Source organism: Lolium perenne, chromosome 2, assembly GCF_019359855.2.
Source record: "Lolium perenne isolate Kyuss_39 chromosome 2, Kyuss_2.0, whole genome shotgun sequence".
Taxonomy (NCBI): Eukaryota; Viridiplantae; Streptophyta; class Magnoliopsida; order Poales; family Poaceae; genus Lolium; species Lolium perenne.
The window spans coordinates 216,144,375-216,158,806 of NC_067245.2; the positions used below are offsets into that span (position 1 = coordinate 216,144,375).

General features: G+C 40.9%; 1 protein-coding gene across 1 annotated transcript; it reads left to right on the plus strand.

The window, feature by feature from the left end:
• The first annotated feature begins 2,934 nt into the window (after positions 1-2,934).
• On the plus strand, positions 2,935-12,616 carry LOC127334847 (nicotinate phosphoribosyltransferase 2). The gene is made up of 15 exons (XM_051361390.1): positions 2,935-3,268; positions 5,369-5,513; positions 5,814-5,933; positions 6,058-6,192; positions 6,293-6,354; positions 6,581-6,656; positions 7,450-7,551; positions 7,686-7,802; positions 8,853-8,911; positions 10,461-10,635; positions 10,859-10,993; positions 11,069-11,167; positions 11,429-11,537; positions 12,131-12,243; positions 12,331-12,616. The coding sequence occupies exons 1-15, from the start codon at positions 3,093-3,095 to the stop codon at positions 12,406-12,408; spliced, it is 1,701 nt and encodes a 566-aa protein (XP_051217350.1). The 5' UTR covers positions 2,935-3,092; the 3' UTR covers positions 12,409-12,616.
• The last annotated feature ends 1,816 nt before the right edge of the window (positions 12,617-14,432 follow it).

Genomic DNA, 14,432 nt, shown 5'->3' on the forward strand with positions numbered 1-14,432 from the left:
TGACATGACCACAATGGTTGGTACGGTCATAGGTTTCAACGTCTCTTTTGTGCTTGTGCAGCCAACTTTTGAGATACAACAACAACTGATTACGAACGCCGCCCTAGTTTTGCACGACCTTTCGATTTCAGAAAGATTATTATACTACGTCCGTTTCAAGGAATAAGGCGTACACGTATTCCACGACGAACTTTGACCATAAAAGTTGAACAACAAAATCTTTATTATATTATATGTATATAGTATTGTTGGATTCGTATTGAAAAGCACTTTTTAATGATGCTAATTTCATACAAACAATCTTTATCTATTCAAAGTAATTCTTGGTCAAACAAAAAGCTCGTAAAACAAGGACGCCTTATTTCTTGAAATGGAGGTAGTATTTGAAATGGAGGTAGTATGCAGCATTTCTCTCTCCAAAACACTAGAGTCCCCGTCGGCGGCTGCGGCCCCGTGGATCCAGGAAGATTCGCGCATGCTACACCTCTCCAAAGCCAAACGGGCCCAGGCGTACATTCCAAAAAAACAAAATCGCAAGAAAAGGAGAAAAAACAGAGCCGCCACCCACCAACCGCCACATGCCGTACCTCTCTCTCTCTTCGGCACCTAAAAACTTCTCACTGCCGGTGGGACCAGGTAACCTTCAGGCCCACTGTCATGTAGAATTAGGATTTTGGTTCGCGTAACAAAAGGTCGAAAAGGTGGCCCCAGATTGCGTCCAAAAGGGCCCGAACGATCTGGCCGGAAACGGAATTCGGTAGGGGCACGATTTCTAGATTGGTCCTGCCGTCATAGAAGAAATCTACTTTAGTCCAGGAACACCTGGATTTTTGTGAGATCATCTTTTGATGAAATTTCCCATCATCAAAGTCATTTGCCAGGTCGGACTCGTCGTACAATACTCCAGAAACAGTCCCAGCAAATGCTTACAGAGGTGTGCTGTGATCAAAATGTAGCTGTTCCCGTCACACTAGCTAATGAAGCGCATTTTTTTACATGTCTATTTGGATTTGTAAAGCTGCACAACTCAAGTCTTTGAGTCTGAAATTTATCTTTGATGGGAAACCTATGGACTTTTGACTTGAATTTTTGTGGCTGAGTTCTTATACGACAACTTAATAAAAGTTATAACAGAAATTTAATTTGGTTCCCGGGTGCATATGCTCCCTCTACCAAAAAATTATATTTCTAAGTGTTGAAATTTTTTGACAAAAAATTCTACATGTACATCTTTATAATATATGCGCGTTCGTCAAGTTTCATAAAAAACCAATAGATTTTGTGGTCCGTGTAAAAAAGGAAAAAATTATCTTGTGAAAAGTATTATTGTTAGCACTGAATTTTGTCTTTTTTACACACGTCACATGACAAGTCGATTTTTCATGAAACAAATTTGTGAGCGCGTAGCACGTGAAAATGTACGCGCGAATTTTTCGTTTCAATTTTTAAATTTCAAAATATATGTAAGATGCATTTTTTAAAAGAGAGCATATGCTCCCATGTTCCAAAACACCATTCCCGAAATTCAATTTGGCTCCCGGGTGCATATGCTCCCTCTACCAAAAAAATCATATTTTCTAAGTGTTGAAATTTTTTGACAAAAAATTCTACATGTACATCTTCATAATATATGTGTGTTCGTCAAGTTTCATAAAAAACCAATAGATTTTGTGGTTCTGTGTAAAAAAGGAAAAAATTATCTTGTGAAAAATATTGTTGTTAGCACTGAATTTTGTCTTTTTTACACACGTCACATGACAAGTCGATTTTTCATGAAACGAATTTATGAGCGCGTAGCACGTGAAGATGTACGTGCGAATTTTTCGTTTCAATTTTTAAATTTCAGAATATATGTAAGATGCATTTTTAAAAAGAGAGCATATGCTCCCATGTTCCAAAACACCATTCCCATGGTATAATTGCAAATTAAGCACCGATATACTATCTCTACTGTTGAAGAGCACAAACAAACGAGCTTCCACAATTCCTAAAGCTTAACATATATGACACCTCCAGTATTGATGTCCGATGAGGTATGTCACCTAATATTTATTTGTTAAATATAAAATAATATGATAATTATAGTTTTTAAACAAAGGCAAAAGCTTGACCTTATCTATTAATTAAGAAAAAATGTCAAGTTAATTAGCGAAAAGCTCGGCTAAAACCATGCAAGATACAACATGGCCACACTCACACTCCCCACTAAACAACCATGAACAAACAAGCTCCATCTCGAAACACCACTCCGTCGTGATGAGACGATCTTTCACCACCGCCGGAGAGAAGACGTCACGACTACTATGAGAGAAGCAAACACATGACGCCCGAACAGATAAAGAAGTCAACCCTCCGACGAGCTACGCCGAAGTGACGTCGACGACCAACATCGAGGGCAACCTCGTCGCTGCAGGACAAGAGTTCAATGCTCTCGAAGTTTTAGAACTGGCAACCTGACTTACAACTGCTCGCAATCGAGCCACTACACCGCACAACTCAACCACCCACAACACAAGCTGCACAGGGGAAAACCACTCGTAGACCACAGCCGCTGCACCAACATCCAAGACTACCACCGCCCGGCCTAAAAGTCAAACCCTACTCTGAGACGCATCGACCAAGCCGATAATCTCACCACACCGACGACACAAGATTGTCACCCAAGTCATGCAAGTAACAACTCCACCTCATGAAGCTTCCGCCCGATAGACAATTATGGTGTAACTACAAATTAGAAACCTTGCAGAGCAACCACATGGTATATGTGGCAAGCAATCTACAAAACCCCAAAGAAAAAACTTGCAGAGCAAGGATTTTGTGTAAGAGATCGTCAAACCATGCGAGGGCACTCTATGGCATTACCAACTTCCAGTGGTATATCTGTGAAACTTGGCCAGTCCTATAAATAACGCTCTCCTCCGAGCCAAGCTTCCAAATTCCAAATTGACCCCTGGCGTCCGTCTCCTTCTCCTCCTTCCCCTCCCGGCCTCCAATTGTCTTCCTCCCGCCTCCCCTCCCCTCCCCTTGAAGCTTCCCACGCCTCAGCCCGGAGAACCCTAGGGGAGCGTGCACAAGCTTGCCAGCGTCCGAGCATGGAGGCGACGGCGCCTACTGCGGGCGCCGGCGCCAACGGTTCCGTGGCGGCGGCGGCGAGGGCGCAGGTGGGGCCGCCCACGAACCCCATGGCGACGGCGCTGCTCACCGATCAGTACCAGTTCTCCATGGCCTACGCCTACTGGAAGGCCGGCAAGCACGCCGACCGAGCCGTGTAAGCACCCTCGCCTCTGCCTCGTATCCTCCGCTCCGTGTATCTCTGCTTCGGTTCTGCTGATTGGATTGGATCGAGAGGTGGTGATCTGGCGTGAGCTGGACGGTTCCGAGTTAGGTTCAGTGGAAGAAATTCCCGAGAGGCGTGATTTCGAAAATATTTGGGCTGTTCGTGCAATTCTGTCAATGCTATGGTTTAATAATTTTTTATTTTAACCAACGTGATATGGTTTTTGTTCTGAACAAATATTGGTGGTGTCTAAAAGCTTTTCGCGCCCTCCCTTAAAACGGCGTAATTATGGGGTTGGTATAGTTGATTATTTGGTGGTTGGCCAACCGATGCTCTTGTTTTGCTGTGTGAAGCTCTCTCTCTCACGTGTAGTTTTGATCATCTGCCTTTTCAAAGGTGATGTGTTAACTTATAAGCAGTTCAGTTCAGGTGCACAAGGTTATGTGTGCTGTTTATATTAACTTTTGTTATGTCTTCAAGTTGAATGGTTGGCTCTTCATTGCTTAGCTATGCATTGCTTTGGAATGCCCTTCTCGATGTGCATTCTATAATCACTTCACGCCAAAGCTGAGAGTCCAGCTGTCGTTAATTGCTTGGATTTGCTATTGCTTTCATGTGGGTCCAGAACTCCAGATGTCCTTCTGCTAAAAAAAACTCCACTGCCCTATTTCTTTCTCTTAGGATTTCCCTACTATTTTATTTTAGTACACGGTACCTGGATTCTGACACACCAGAGCAGCTATTTCATATGTCACTGTGGGGTTCTCTAGAATTTCGCTGTGTCGATGGAGGAATTTATTAGATCATTACGTAATGTACTCCTGATGCTGATGCAGAGGAGACAAATGGATGGGGACATTTGAATGATGTAACCCCTTTAAATCAATAATGATTAATGCACTTTGCTCCTGTAAAAAGACAGTAAACTTTGCTACTTGAGCAAACAAATGACACTGTTAGTTCTTTGATCTCATATTTAACTCTTCTGTCTGGGGGTTTGGTACGTTGTGCCTATTATTTTAAAGTGGACGGTGACGTTTTTGTTTTTTTAGTTCAGAAGCTAGGAATGTTACAAAAACATTTAATATTGTGACTTGATGGAATATTCTGGGAGGTACTTCGAACTTGTACTTGGCACTTTTGTATATTGCTAAGAAAAACATGGCAATAAAACTTAAGATGCTACAAAAAACAGAATTAATAAATAAACTCAGAACCAATTTAGTGTTAACAGGTACCTAGATTACGTAAGAGGAGTGCTTCAACGTGCATACAAACAAAATACATGTCTCAAAATAGCTTATTTTGTTCATATTTGGAAGAAATATGAACAAATGGTAGGTTCATATTCAACACACATGCACACACGCACACAATTCAAGTTTTCCCTGTTCTTTGATGTCCTACAAAATACTATTGTACACATTTGTGTCATGGAATTGTTTGAAGGGTTTAATACCAAAGATGCTTTGCCCTGCATTCAAGTGTGAATGAGAAGAACATTAAAGGCATAACTATGAGGCTTTGTTTAAAACATAATATGGAGTTCTTTCTCATTCAAATGAAAATAATCAATGCCAAAAGTACTGACACTGCATTGGCTAGGACTACGGCATTTGTTTATCAACATATGACATCCAAAAGTGGAAATTAATAAAAGAAGAATCATGGTATATTTTGCTGATTATCTATGGGTCCGATAAGTGTTGGATATGTGCATGCTGGGTAAATGGATTGGACTGGAGCCTATGGCCATTGTATTTCAATATACCACGAAACTTGCAAAATTACCCTTCTAGAAACTGATCATTTGTTATGCAGAATTTTTTAATGTCAATTTACTTTGTCCAATGAACTCACAGTTTTATCTTTCTCTTGGAAGTGCTATTTCCACATGAACTCGTTTGTTGAATCAGTTTCGTAAATGTGGCCCTACAAAAAATCAGATTTGTAAATGTGGACCTACAAATAGACAGAACATGTTTGTTGAATCAGTTTCGTAAATAGGGACCTACAAATAGAAGAGCTTGTTACAGCTAACAACTCAGGATGGTCAACCTCATACTGATTTTGCTCCTTTTCCTTTTACAGGTTTGACCTGTACTTTAGGAAAAATCCATTTGGCGGAGAATTCACTGTTTTTGCTGGTCTTGAAGAATGTATTAGGTTCATTGCGAACTTTAAGTTCATGGAAGATGAGATTTCTTTCCTGAAATCAGTCATGCCAATGTGTGAGGTATCAGCTTAACACTGCATACATATAATAGTTCTTTTTTTTCTTTTTTTTTCTCAAATGGTAAATGGTTCTTAGGTCATCCTGCTAGGTTAGCTCTGTAGACTTTCTAGTTGTTCATGTGTATAAAAAGGCTGAATAGCAGTGGCTACAAAAAAATGCAACCTCAGATGCTACAAGGTCGACTTGTGTGCTGCTCAATGTATAATCTCATTTTTTACCCATTTTTAATATACTTCCTATAGCTTCTTCACTTGCTTGCCCTGACAAATGCTTATTTACTGATATGCTTGCAATTTGTAGGATGCGTTCTTTGATTATCTCAGGGAAATCGATTGCTCTGATGTGGAGGTGTACTCCATTGCTGAGGGATCAGTAGTCTTTCCAAAAGTTCCACTGATGAGAGTTGAGGGTCCGGTTGCTGTAAGTACAAAGTCCCTAACCAGATGTTGTTTCTAATAACATATGTCCTAAATTTTGTTTCAAGCATTATCTAAAAGTTGAATTGTCTCTATAGCAACTTATACTCTTCTCATAACATTATCAGGTGGTTCAACTGCTTGAGACTCCATTTATAAATCTCATCAATTATGCCTCTTTGGTAACCACCAATGCTGCACGACACCGTCATGTTGCTGGAAAGTCAAAGGTTCTAATGGAATTTGGTTTAAGACGAGCGCAGGTGTGGTCTTATACCTTCTGCGGTATTATGTCAACTATGTTTTTATACAAACATTAGCTATTTCCACACCTGAAACATACCTTTGTGTTTACCTTTGCAGGGGCCTGATGGTGCAATAAGTGCTTCGAAGTATTGTTTTATGGGTGGCTTTGATGCAACCAGGTAGGTTCTTTCATTCTTTTTTTTAAGGAATAGGTTCTTTCACTTCCCAATGGTATTTCTTTAAGCCCAGCATATTTGGCTTCCTTTTATTTCTGCTGGGTTTCATATCTAGCCTACCCCAACTTGCTTGGGAAAAAGGCTTTGATGTTGTTGTTGTTGTTGCTTACAGAGAGGTGCTATTTTATCCTGAAAATGTTGGTTCACCTTCATTCTCTTTTTTTTTCAGTAATGTATTGGCTGGACATCTATTTGGCATACCACTCCGTGGAACACATTCTCATGCTTATGTTAGCTCATATATGGTCAGTAAAATTTCCTTCATGTTACCAATCACCAATGGACAAAAGCTTTCTATATATGCTGTAGTTTGCTATCACCGGAGCACCTTATTGTGTCACACCATACTGTAGTTGCATTGGCCAAACAGTTTGTCACTACATTGGCTGCTAAGCTCCATGTTGTATCAAGATTCAAGCTGGAAGATTTGTTTTCTCACCATACTAGCCCTCAAATTATGAACTCTAAATCTGTGGAACATACATTCAGAGCACCGTCCACTGGTGCGATGTGCTCCGATGATGCTGTCCGATTGTGCCATGAGGCTACGCTCTCCCGCTTGTTCGTGCGTAGGCTGACATGAGTGGGGTCATGCTGTGATAAGTCGCGCTGTAGTCCAATTCAATTATGAAACCCTGGTGACCATCTTGGTGTTCTATGATGGATATTTGATTTTATTTTTCTTACATAGCCTGCACTCATGTGTGCTTTTTGTTTTCCTCTTTCTCTTTTCATTTCTCGTTTGCATCTCTTCTGGACCTCAGTGCCTTTCCTTCATAACTTAACATTGTGTTTGACCTGAAATGTACGGATAATCATTATCTCGACAGGATTCTTTCGACATAGCAAATCTTTTCATATATCACTTTTATTCAATGGGCACAGCCACAGCATTCGGTATTCTCCCTTGCATTTGCACCTACAGAAACTCGTACTTTAATATTCCTAGCATTCTAAAAGATGTTTTATTTAATATTTTCTGCAATTTATTGCAATGTATGTTGTTGGCTGATTTAGCAGTTGTTTTAATTTTTCTAGAACCTCGGTGAGATCCCAGACAGGACCCTAAGGAACAAAGATGGTTCAGGAATCTGCAAGGATTTTGTTACTTTAGTGCAACAGTGGCTACACAAGATTCAGGTATATTTGCAGAACTTATTTTGTTCGTGAACAAGCATCAAAATGTGTCATTTGTATCAAGGTATAATCGCAGAATCTTGCTGTGTTGTTTTCAGTTCTTACAATATATTTACGTTATATGTTGTTGTTTTCAGGTAGCAGATTCATTGTCCAGTGTTTTTGGCGACACAAATCAAAGTGAGCTGGCTGCATTTGCATCCTATGCATTAGCTTTTCCAAGCAACTTCCTAGCTCTTGTGGACACGTATGATGTGAGTTGTTAACCTATTGCGACCTGTTTTTCTCTTGTTTTTGCTTTTAATATATGGCTGAATGAGGTCTTGCACAATGTTTCTCAATTCTAACAACCAAACTTTTGCGGCTCAGTTCTTTTGGCGGCTTCTCTGAGAAGCTGCCCTCCCCCCAGCTTCCTGGAGAAGCCGCTCCAAAAATTTAGGGAGGCTTCCAGACTAGCCTAGGCTAGATCATTTCGGAAGCCTTTCTAAATTTTGGGGGCGGCTTTCCCAGGAAGTTGAGGGGAGGGCAGCTTCTCGGAGAAGCCGCCAAAAGAACTGAGCCTTATTTGTATTCTCAAGCTCCTTTGGTGATATGTTTTCAGTGAATTTTCTTATAAAGTTACCCTACCATCATTTCATCCCTTTTTACCTCTGAGCTTCCGCTTTTGTATTTAAAATTGAAAGTATGTCCAACTTCAAGTTTATACATGGTTAGGCTTCGACACTGTTATTTGATTTGAGTATTTGACTGATCATTGGTAGTATCCCCAATTTCTGAAAACTTGTGTGCTTCATTTCTTTTTATCAATTCAAAGAATTGCAAAGCTTATCGAAAAAATATTTAATGGCCATTAGCCTGGCACTACCTTTTTTTTTTACCTCTGAGCTTCCGCTTTTGTATTTAAAATTGAAAGTATGTCCAACTTCAAGAATATACATGGTTAGGCTTCGACACTGTTATTTGATTTGAGTATTTGACTCATCATTGGTACTATCCACAATTTCTGAAAACTTGTGTGCTTCATTTCTTTTTATCAATTCAAAGAATTGCAAAGGTTATCAAAAAAGAAATTAATGGCCATTAGCCTGGCACTACTCCGAGAAGGCATAACCAACTCCGAATTGATGTTTGTACAACTTTGTACAGTACTTGTTTTGTGGTGTGTAACAAATGAATGTGCAACTGTGCATACATGACCTGTTCCCCATCTTCTATCATTTGACAGTTCTGCATGTGCATTTTATACTTATTTATGCTGCTCCTGTGTTCTCTGGACAGAAACCTCAGTTCTTTTTTCCTTTCAGGTTATGCGGAGTGGGATTCCAAATTTCTGTGCAGTAGCTCTAGCACTCCATGACTTAGGGTATGTTGAACCTATCTTTGGCACTTATTCCATGTGCATTGGGTTATTAGATATGAGTTTTTCCATACCAGATTGGATAGGAGCTTGGCTCATACCATTTATGGTAGAATACCAGAATTAAGAAAAGGATTTTTTTCAAGAATATACAAATGAAGCTGTATTTTATTTTTATCAGAAACTCCGTCTCAAATATAGGGGTGGTCGATTACAGTAAGGACCTCTTTGGTTCAAAGGAATTTATAGGAATTTTGGAGGATTCTATTTGGTAGGAATCTTTCCTGTAGGGTTTGTTTGATTTGTAGGACTAGAAACCATATGATTTTTTCCTATGGGTTATCTTACATGCAATTCCATAAGAAGTCGTTTGGAAGCCAGGCTTTCATTTCATTTGTAGCATTTTGAAATGAATACATGTATTCATTTCATTTACATTGTAATTCCAGAAATGGACACTTGTTTGGTTGTCACAAGAATTGCAAATGACAGCAGAATTCAATATTGAATTTGTAGATGGCTTCCATAGAAAAATGCAAATGACAGGTCTCAGCTTGGAATTGTGTTTAACCATGGAGTCATTTTGCTGGATTTTCTAAATGAAATGACGGCCCAATTCTGTGGCAACCAAACAGCCCACCTATGAAATTCCAAAATGAATTCCAAGATTCCAAGCCTAAATGATGGATACCAAACGACCTCTAAGAGAATTTCCCCTATTAGGTCTAACCTCATAGAATTTTCCTATGTTTCAGTGACAACTATGGCATACATGTATTCTTTCAGGAAAATTCCTGTTTTTTTCATGTGGTGCAACCAAATAGCTTCTATTGTGGATTCATGTGTTTTTATTCCTAATGGATTCAGTATGGGATGCCATCCCAGTCCTACGTTATTCCTATTCTGCGTTTTCAAAATCCTATGAAACAAAGAGGCCCTACGGTTTTACAGGTTTAAGGCCCCCCAAGTAGTTCGTTTTCAGAATTGTGTGTACTTGCAAAATCCATCATATCCATGGTTTAAAAAGCGTCGCCTAGGCGACGCCTAGGCGTCAAGGCGCTCCCCCTCCGCTTTGTAAAAACAGCCGCTTTAGGCGCCTAGGCGTCCAAAGCACCCGCCTAGGCGTCGCCTAGGCGCCAAAGCGCCCTCCCTCCTTAAGGCGCCAAGGCGTCGCCTTAAAAACCATGATCATATCCCAGTACTAGAGAGCCCATGGGCGGAGCCAGATGAGTACTTGGGTGTACAGATGTACACCTAATATTTTGAGGGAAGAAACTTTATCGATGTATTATACGTATATACATAACAACACAGTATATAAATCTTGAAACTTTGGCTATGTTTGAGCTTTGTACACCCATTATTTGAAACCTGGCTCCGCCAATGAGAGAGCCCCTCCTACTTCATGAATATAGGATGACATCTATTTTTTTCTTTTTTAATATCCTGGGCTTATAGAGTTACAGATGATGTTTTAAATTAATGCATCTTGTGCTCATTGTTTTGTAAATAAAAAAAAATTAATCAGTTTGGATAAATATAATTTCTTGTGTAGGTATAAAGCAACCGGCATCAGATTAGATTCTGGTGATCTGGCGTATCTTTCTATCGAAGCTCGAAAAGTGTTTCACGCAATAGAAAAGGAGTTCAACATACCTGGTTTTGGGAAGATGATCATTACTGCTAGCAATGACCTGAACGAGGAGACGATTGATGCCCTGAACAAACAGGTAAAAACATGTAACTGAGTGAGTTCACAATCATTTTTACAATAAGGTTAGTTGATGATAGAACTGCTATGGCGATATGTCCATCTTTCACAGGATAACGGTGGTGCTTATATTGCTTGATGCATTTGTGTGTGCTTATGTGGAGCAAATTTTATTGAATACATAATTCACTTCTATTTTTATTTCAAGTGCATATGATTCCAAATTTCCATCTTCTTTGCAGGTTCATGAAGTTGATGCCTTTGGTATTGGAACTTATCTTGTAACGTGCTATTCCCAAGCAGCTCTTGGATGTGTTTTTAAGCTAGTTGAGATCAACAGTAGACCTCGTATCAAACTCTCTGAGGATGTGGCAAAAGTATGGTTACTGTTTACATTAACAAAAGAATTGCATAACTTTTCTTTACTGATATATATGGGTGGTACGTTGCAGGTCTCTATTCCATGCAAAAAGAGATGTTTCAGATTGTATGGCAAAGAAGGCTATCCGTTGGTAGATATCATGATACGTGAGAGTGAACCATCACCAAAGGTAACAATGCACCTCAGTTCTTTATTCACATGCAAGATTCTGTACTTACCGCACCATTTTGTCAATCACAGAAGTCGTATGATATTATAATCTACCTTTGAAGTGGAATGCAATTGAGTGTTAAAACATCGGTTGATTATTTGCTTTACATTGTTATCATGCGACGCTGCTGTCACCTTTCATATCCTTTGTTGACTTCTTTTTCATCTACATGACTGATTCATGTTTATAACTTAATGTCACATTATTGAAATATTCCAGGCAGGAGAGAGAATCCTTTGTCGCCACCCGTTCCTTGAATCCAAGAGAGCTTATGTTGTCCCCCAACATGTTGAGGAGCTTCTGCAGTGCTACTGGCCTGGGAGTTCAAGTATGGACGTCATATCTCTTAAAACTATAAATTTTTGTTGAGAAATCTTGAAATGGAAGGAACTTCGCAATTCACTATAGAAGAAATAGAGTTGTCCAGTTAATTAGGGAAAATCGGATAAAAAAACTAATAGAAATACCAGGTTTTGTAAGGGAACAGGCAAAGGCCACAAATTGCAGACTACCCACAAAATAAAAATAAATAACAATGGTAGCTAGCTCACCTGTACGCACGCAGCCAACAGAAGGGCAATACAAATACCAGGGTTAGCCTTGTCACACTCCACCTCCAACTTTGTCGACACAACCAACCTCGTTACGGTACAGGGTTTGGTCTTAGTATATCTCTGGGTCTATTGTACTATCTGATGCTCTTTAAAACTATAAGGGGTCTGCTTTGTTGCAAAACATTTTCAAATCACAAAATCTGTGAAGAAAAGTGACATGAAAGGCTCACATGAACCAGTTGTACATTCTAGTCCAGAAGCTGGTGAATGTTACAGCTGAACAAGTACCATGATAAGTTGCGGGCTGTAGTGTTGTCGGAGTTGATTTAAACATCACTTAATATATTCATATCTGCGTTTTGTGCAGATAAACCTAGAGCAGAGCTGCCCTCACTGGAGAATATCAGAAGCCGTTGCATGCAACAGCTCGAAAAACTTCGTCCAGATCACATCAGGCGGCTAAATCCGACACCTTACAAGGTTCCGTTTCTTCCTTAAATTATCTTTACTTATGTTCCAGTATCAAACGCGCACCAGTAACTTTACAACCTTTTTCAATTCGAGCAGGTGAGTGTGAGCGGAAAGCTGTACGAGTTCATTCATTACCTATGGTTGAACGAGGCGCCAGTAGGCGAATTACAATAGATACATGCACAAGCTGGAGTCAGGTCATATTCTTGCAAGCATAGCAATACGTTATATACGTTAAAGAAAATTAGGAGCTCTGTTGTTGTACTACATGACCATCCATCAGCCCATGGCCCCTTCTTTATAGGCTATTATTTTTTATCACGAAATTCCATTTGTACAAACTAATTATTGGTATGAAGGCAGGCAGATCAGTTTACATACATCCCTTGGTTGGTGGAATACTATATGTACTTGGTATGGAATTGAAACAATAAGCATCAGGTTAGCTAAAATAAGGTAGCTGCAATATCGAGATCTTGTCTTCTTTGTCCTTGGCAGCGCACACATTTGCAGGTGATTGACTAGAAAAAACGGTGGCACCAATGCGGAGGCTGAAAATAAGAAATACTGGTGCAGTGTCGGCGCTTTGATCTTCTTTGGCTGTTCTCGTTTTCCTTTGCTGTTCGTATGCAAGTCTATCGGGAGATAAATCCAAAGGATGCAGTCTGCAGTCTGCAGCCTGAGCAGAAAACGACGGGTGATGTACTTTTCAACTACCGTGGCTTAACAGATTGGTTGGTGATAACTATCATGGCTGTTTACTCAACTACACTGGTTTCCTACCAAATGCTTTACCAACGTACTGTTTGATTCAAAGAAATTTCATAGAATTTTGGAGGATTCTAATAACTTTCCTATCAATCTTATTTGTTTTGTATGATTATTAAATCAACATACATTTTTCTATGGACTACTTTGCATGCCTTCCGAAAGGTTAGTTCTTGAAATTTCTCTTTATGTCTGACTATGCAGAACACCCAATCTGCCAAAAAATAAATTGTTTCTTGCTTACTTTATTTAGTATTCAACATTACCAAGACATCCAACCAAGGTTGCAAACAATAATATACAAAAGAAAAACTCAAGTACGTTCTTACTAACATGTTTATATGAAGAAAAATATGGAATGGCATACAACAGTAGTAAAATAACACCGTCCAAATGAAATTTGGAGTTAAATATGAAGATGAAACCAAAGAGAAGAAATATAACCGTATGGGAAAACTTGTAAAGATAAAAAAAAAGATGAAGATTATGTAGCAATATAGCCGTTCGTAAGCTCCTTAGATATGCCTGTCGTGCTCTAGGTTAGAGCATCTCCAGCCGTCTCCCCGACGAGGCCCCCGGCAGTCGTTTTTTACATCCGGACGGCGTTATTCGGCTCAGCCGCGCCCTCGGCTCCTCGTTTTCCCCCATATTAGGCCTTTCATCCATCCGGAGAGCCCAGGCCATCCCCGGCCCCCCGGGGTGTGCTCGGGGACTCCGGACGAGAGAAAAGCGGGGACGGACCCGCTCTGTCGGCGAGAGAACAGACGAACCCCACCACTTTGTCGACGCAAATCCCCCCCTCCCCTCCCGTTGCTCTATCACCGCCGGCACCACCCCTCGCCAATCCGCCGGCCGGTTGCCTCAACTCCGCCGTTCCTCCACCCAGCAACCTATATTTCGCCGCCCGTCGTGTCCCTCTGCCTATTTTCCGCCGCCGGGCAGCTCCCTCGCGTCACTCCTCGTCGACACGCCCGACAGGTGTTCGTCAAATTGCCTGGCCGGACATGGACTCCGACGAGGAGAAGGACCAGATGTTCGCCGAGCTCTTTGAAGAAGAAATGGCAACCGCCACCCAAGACGAGGAGCACATGCTGATCCTAGCTTGCATGTCCGGCTTGTACGCCGAGTCGGCCATTGGTCGCCGTGGTGGGTCGGCACCAGGTCGTCGGAAGTGCAAGCCGAGGCAGCGAATGGAGGGCTACTGCATGCTCTACGCTGACTACTTCGCCGACGATCCATTGCACGGTGAGACTGTTTTTAGGCGTCATTTCAGGATGAGCCGGAAGCTCTTCCTGAAAATTGTGTATGCCCTTCGAGAGTACGACTCCTATTTCGCCGTGGTGGGTCGGCACCAGGTCGCCGGAAGTGCAAGCCGAGGCAGCGAATGGAGGGCTACTGCATGCTCTGCGCTGACTACTTCGCCGACGATC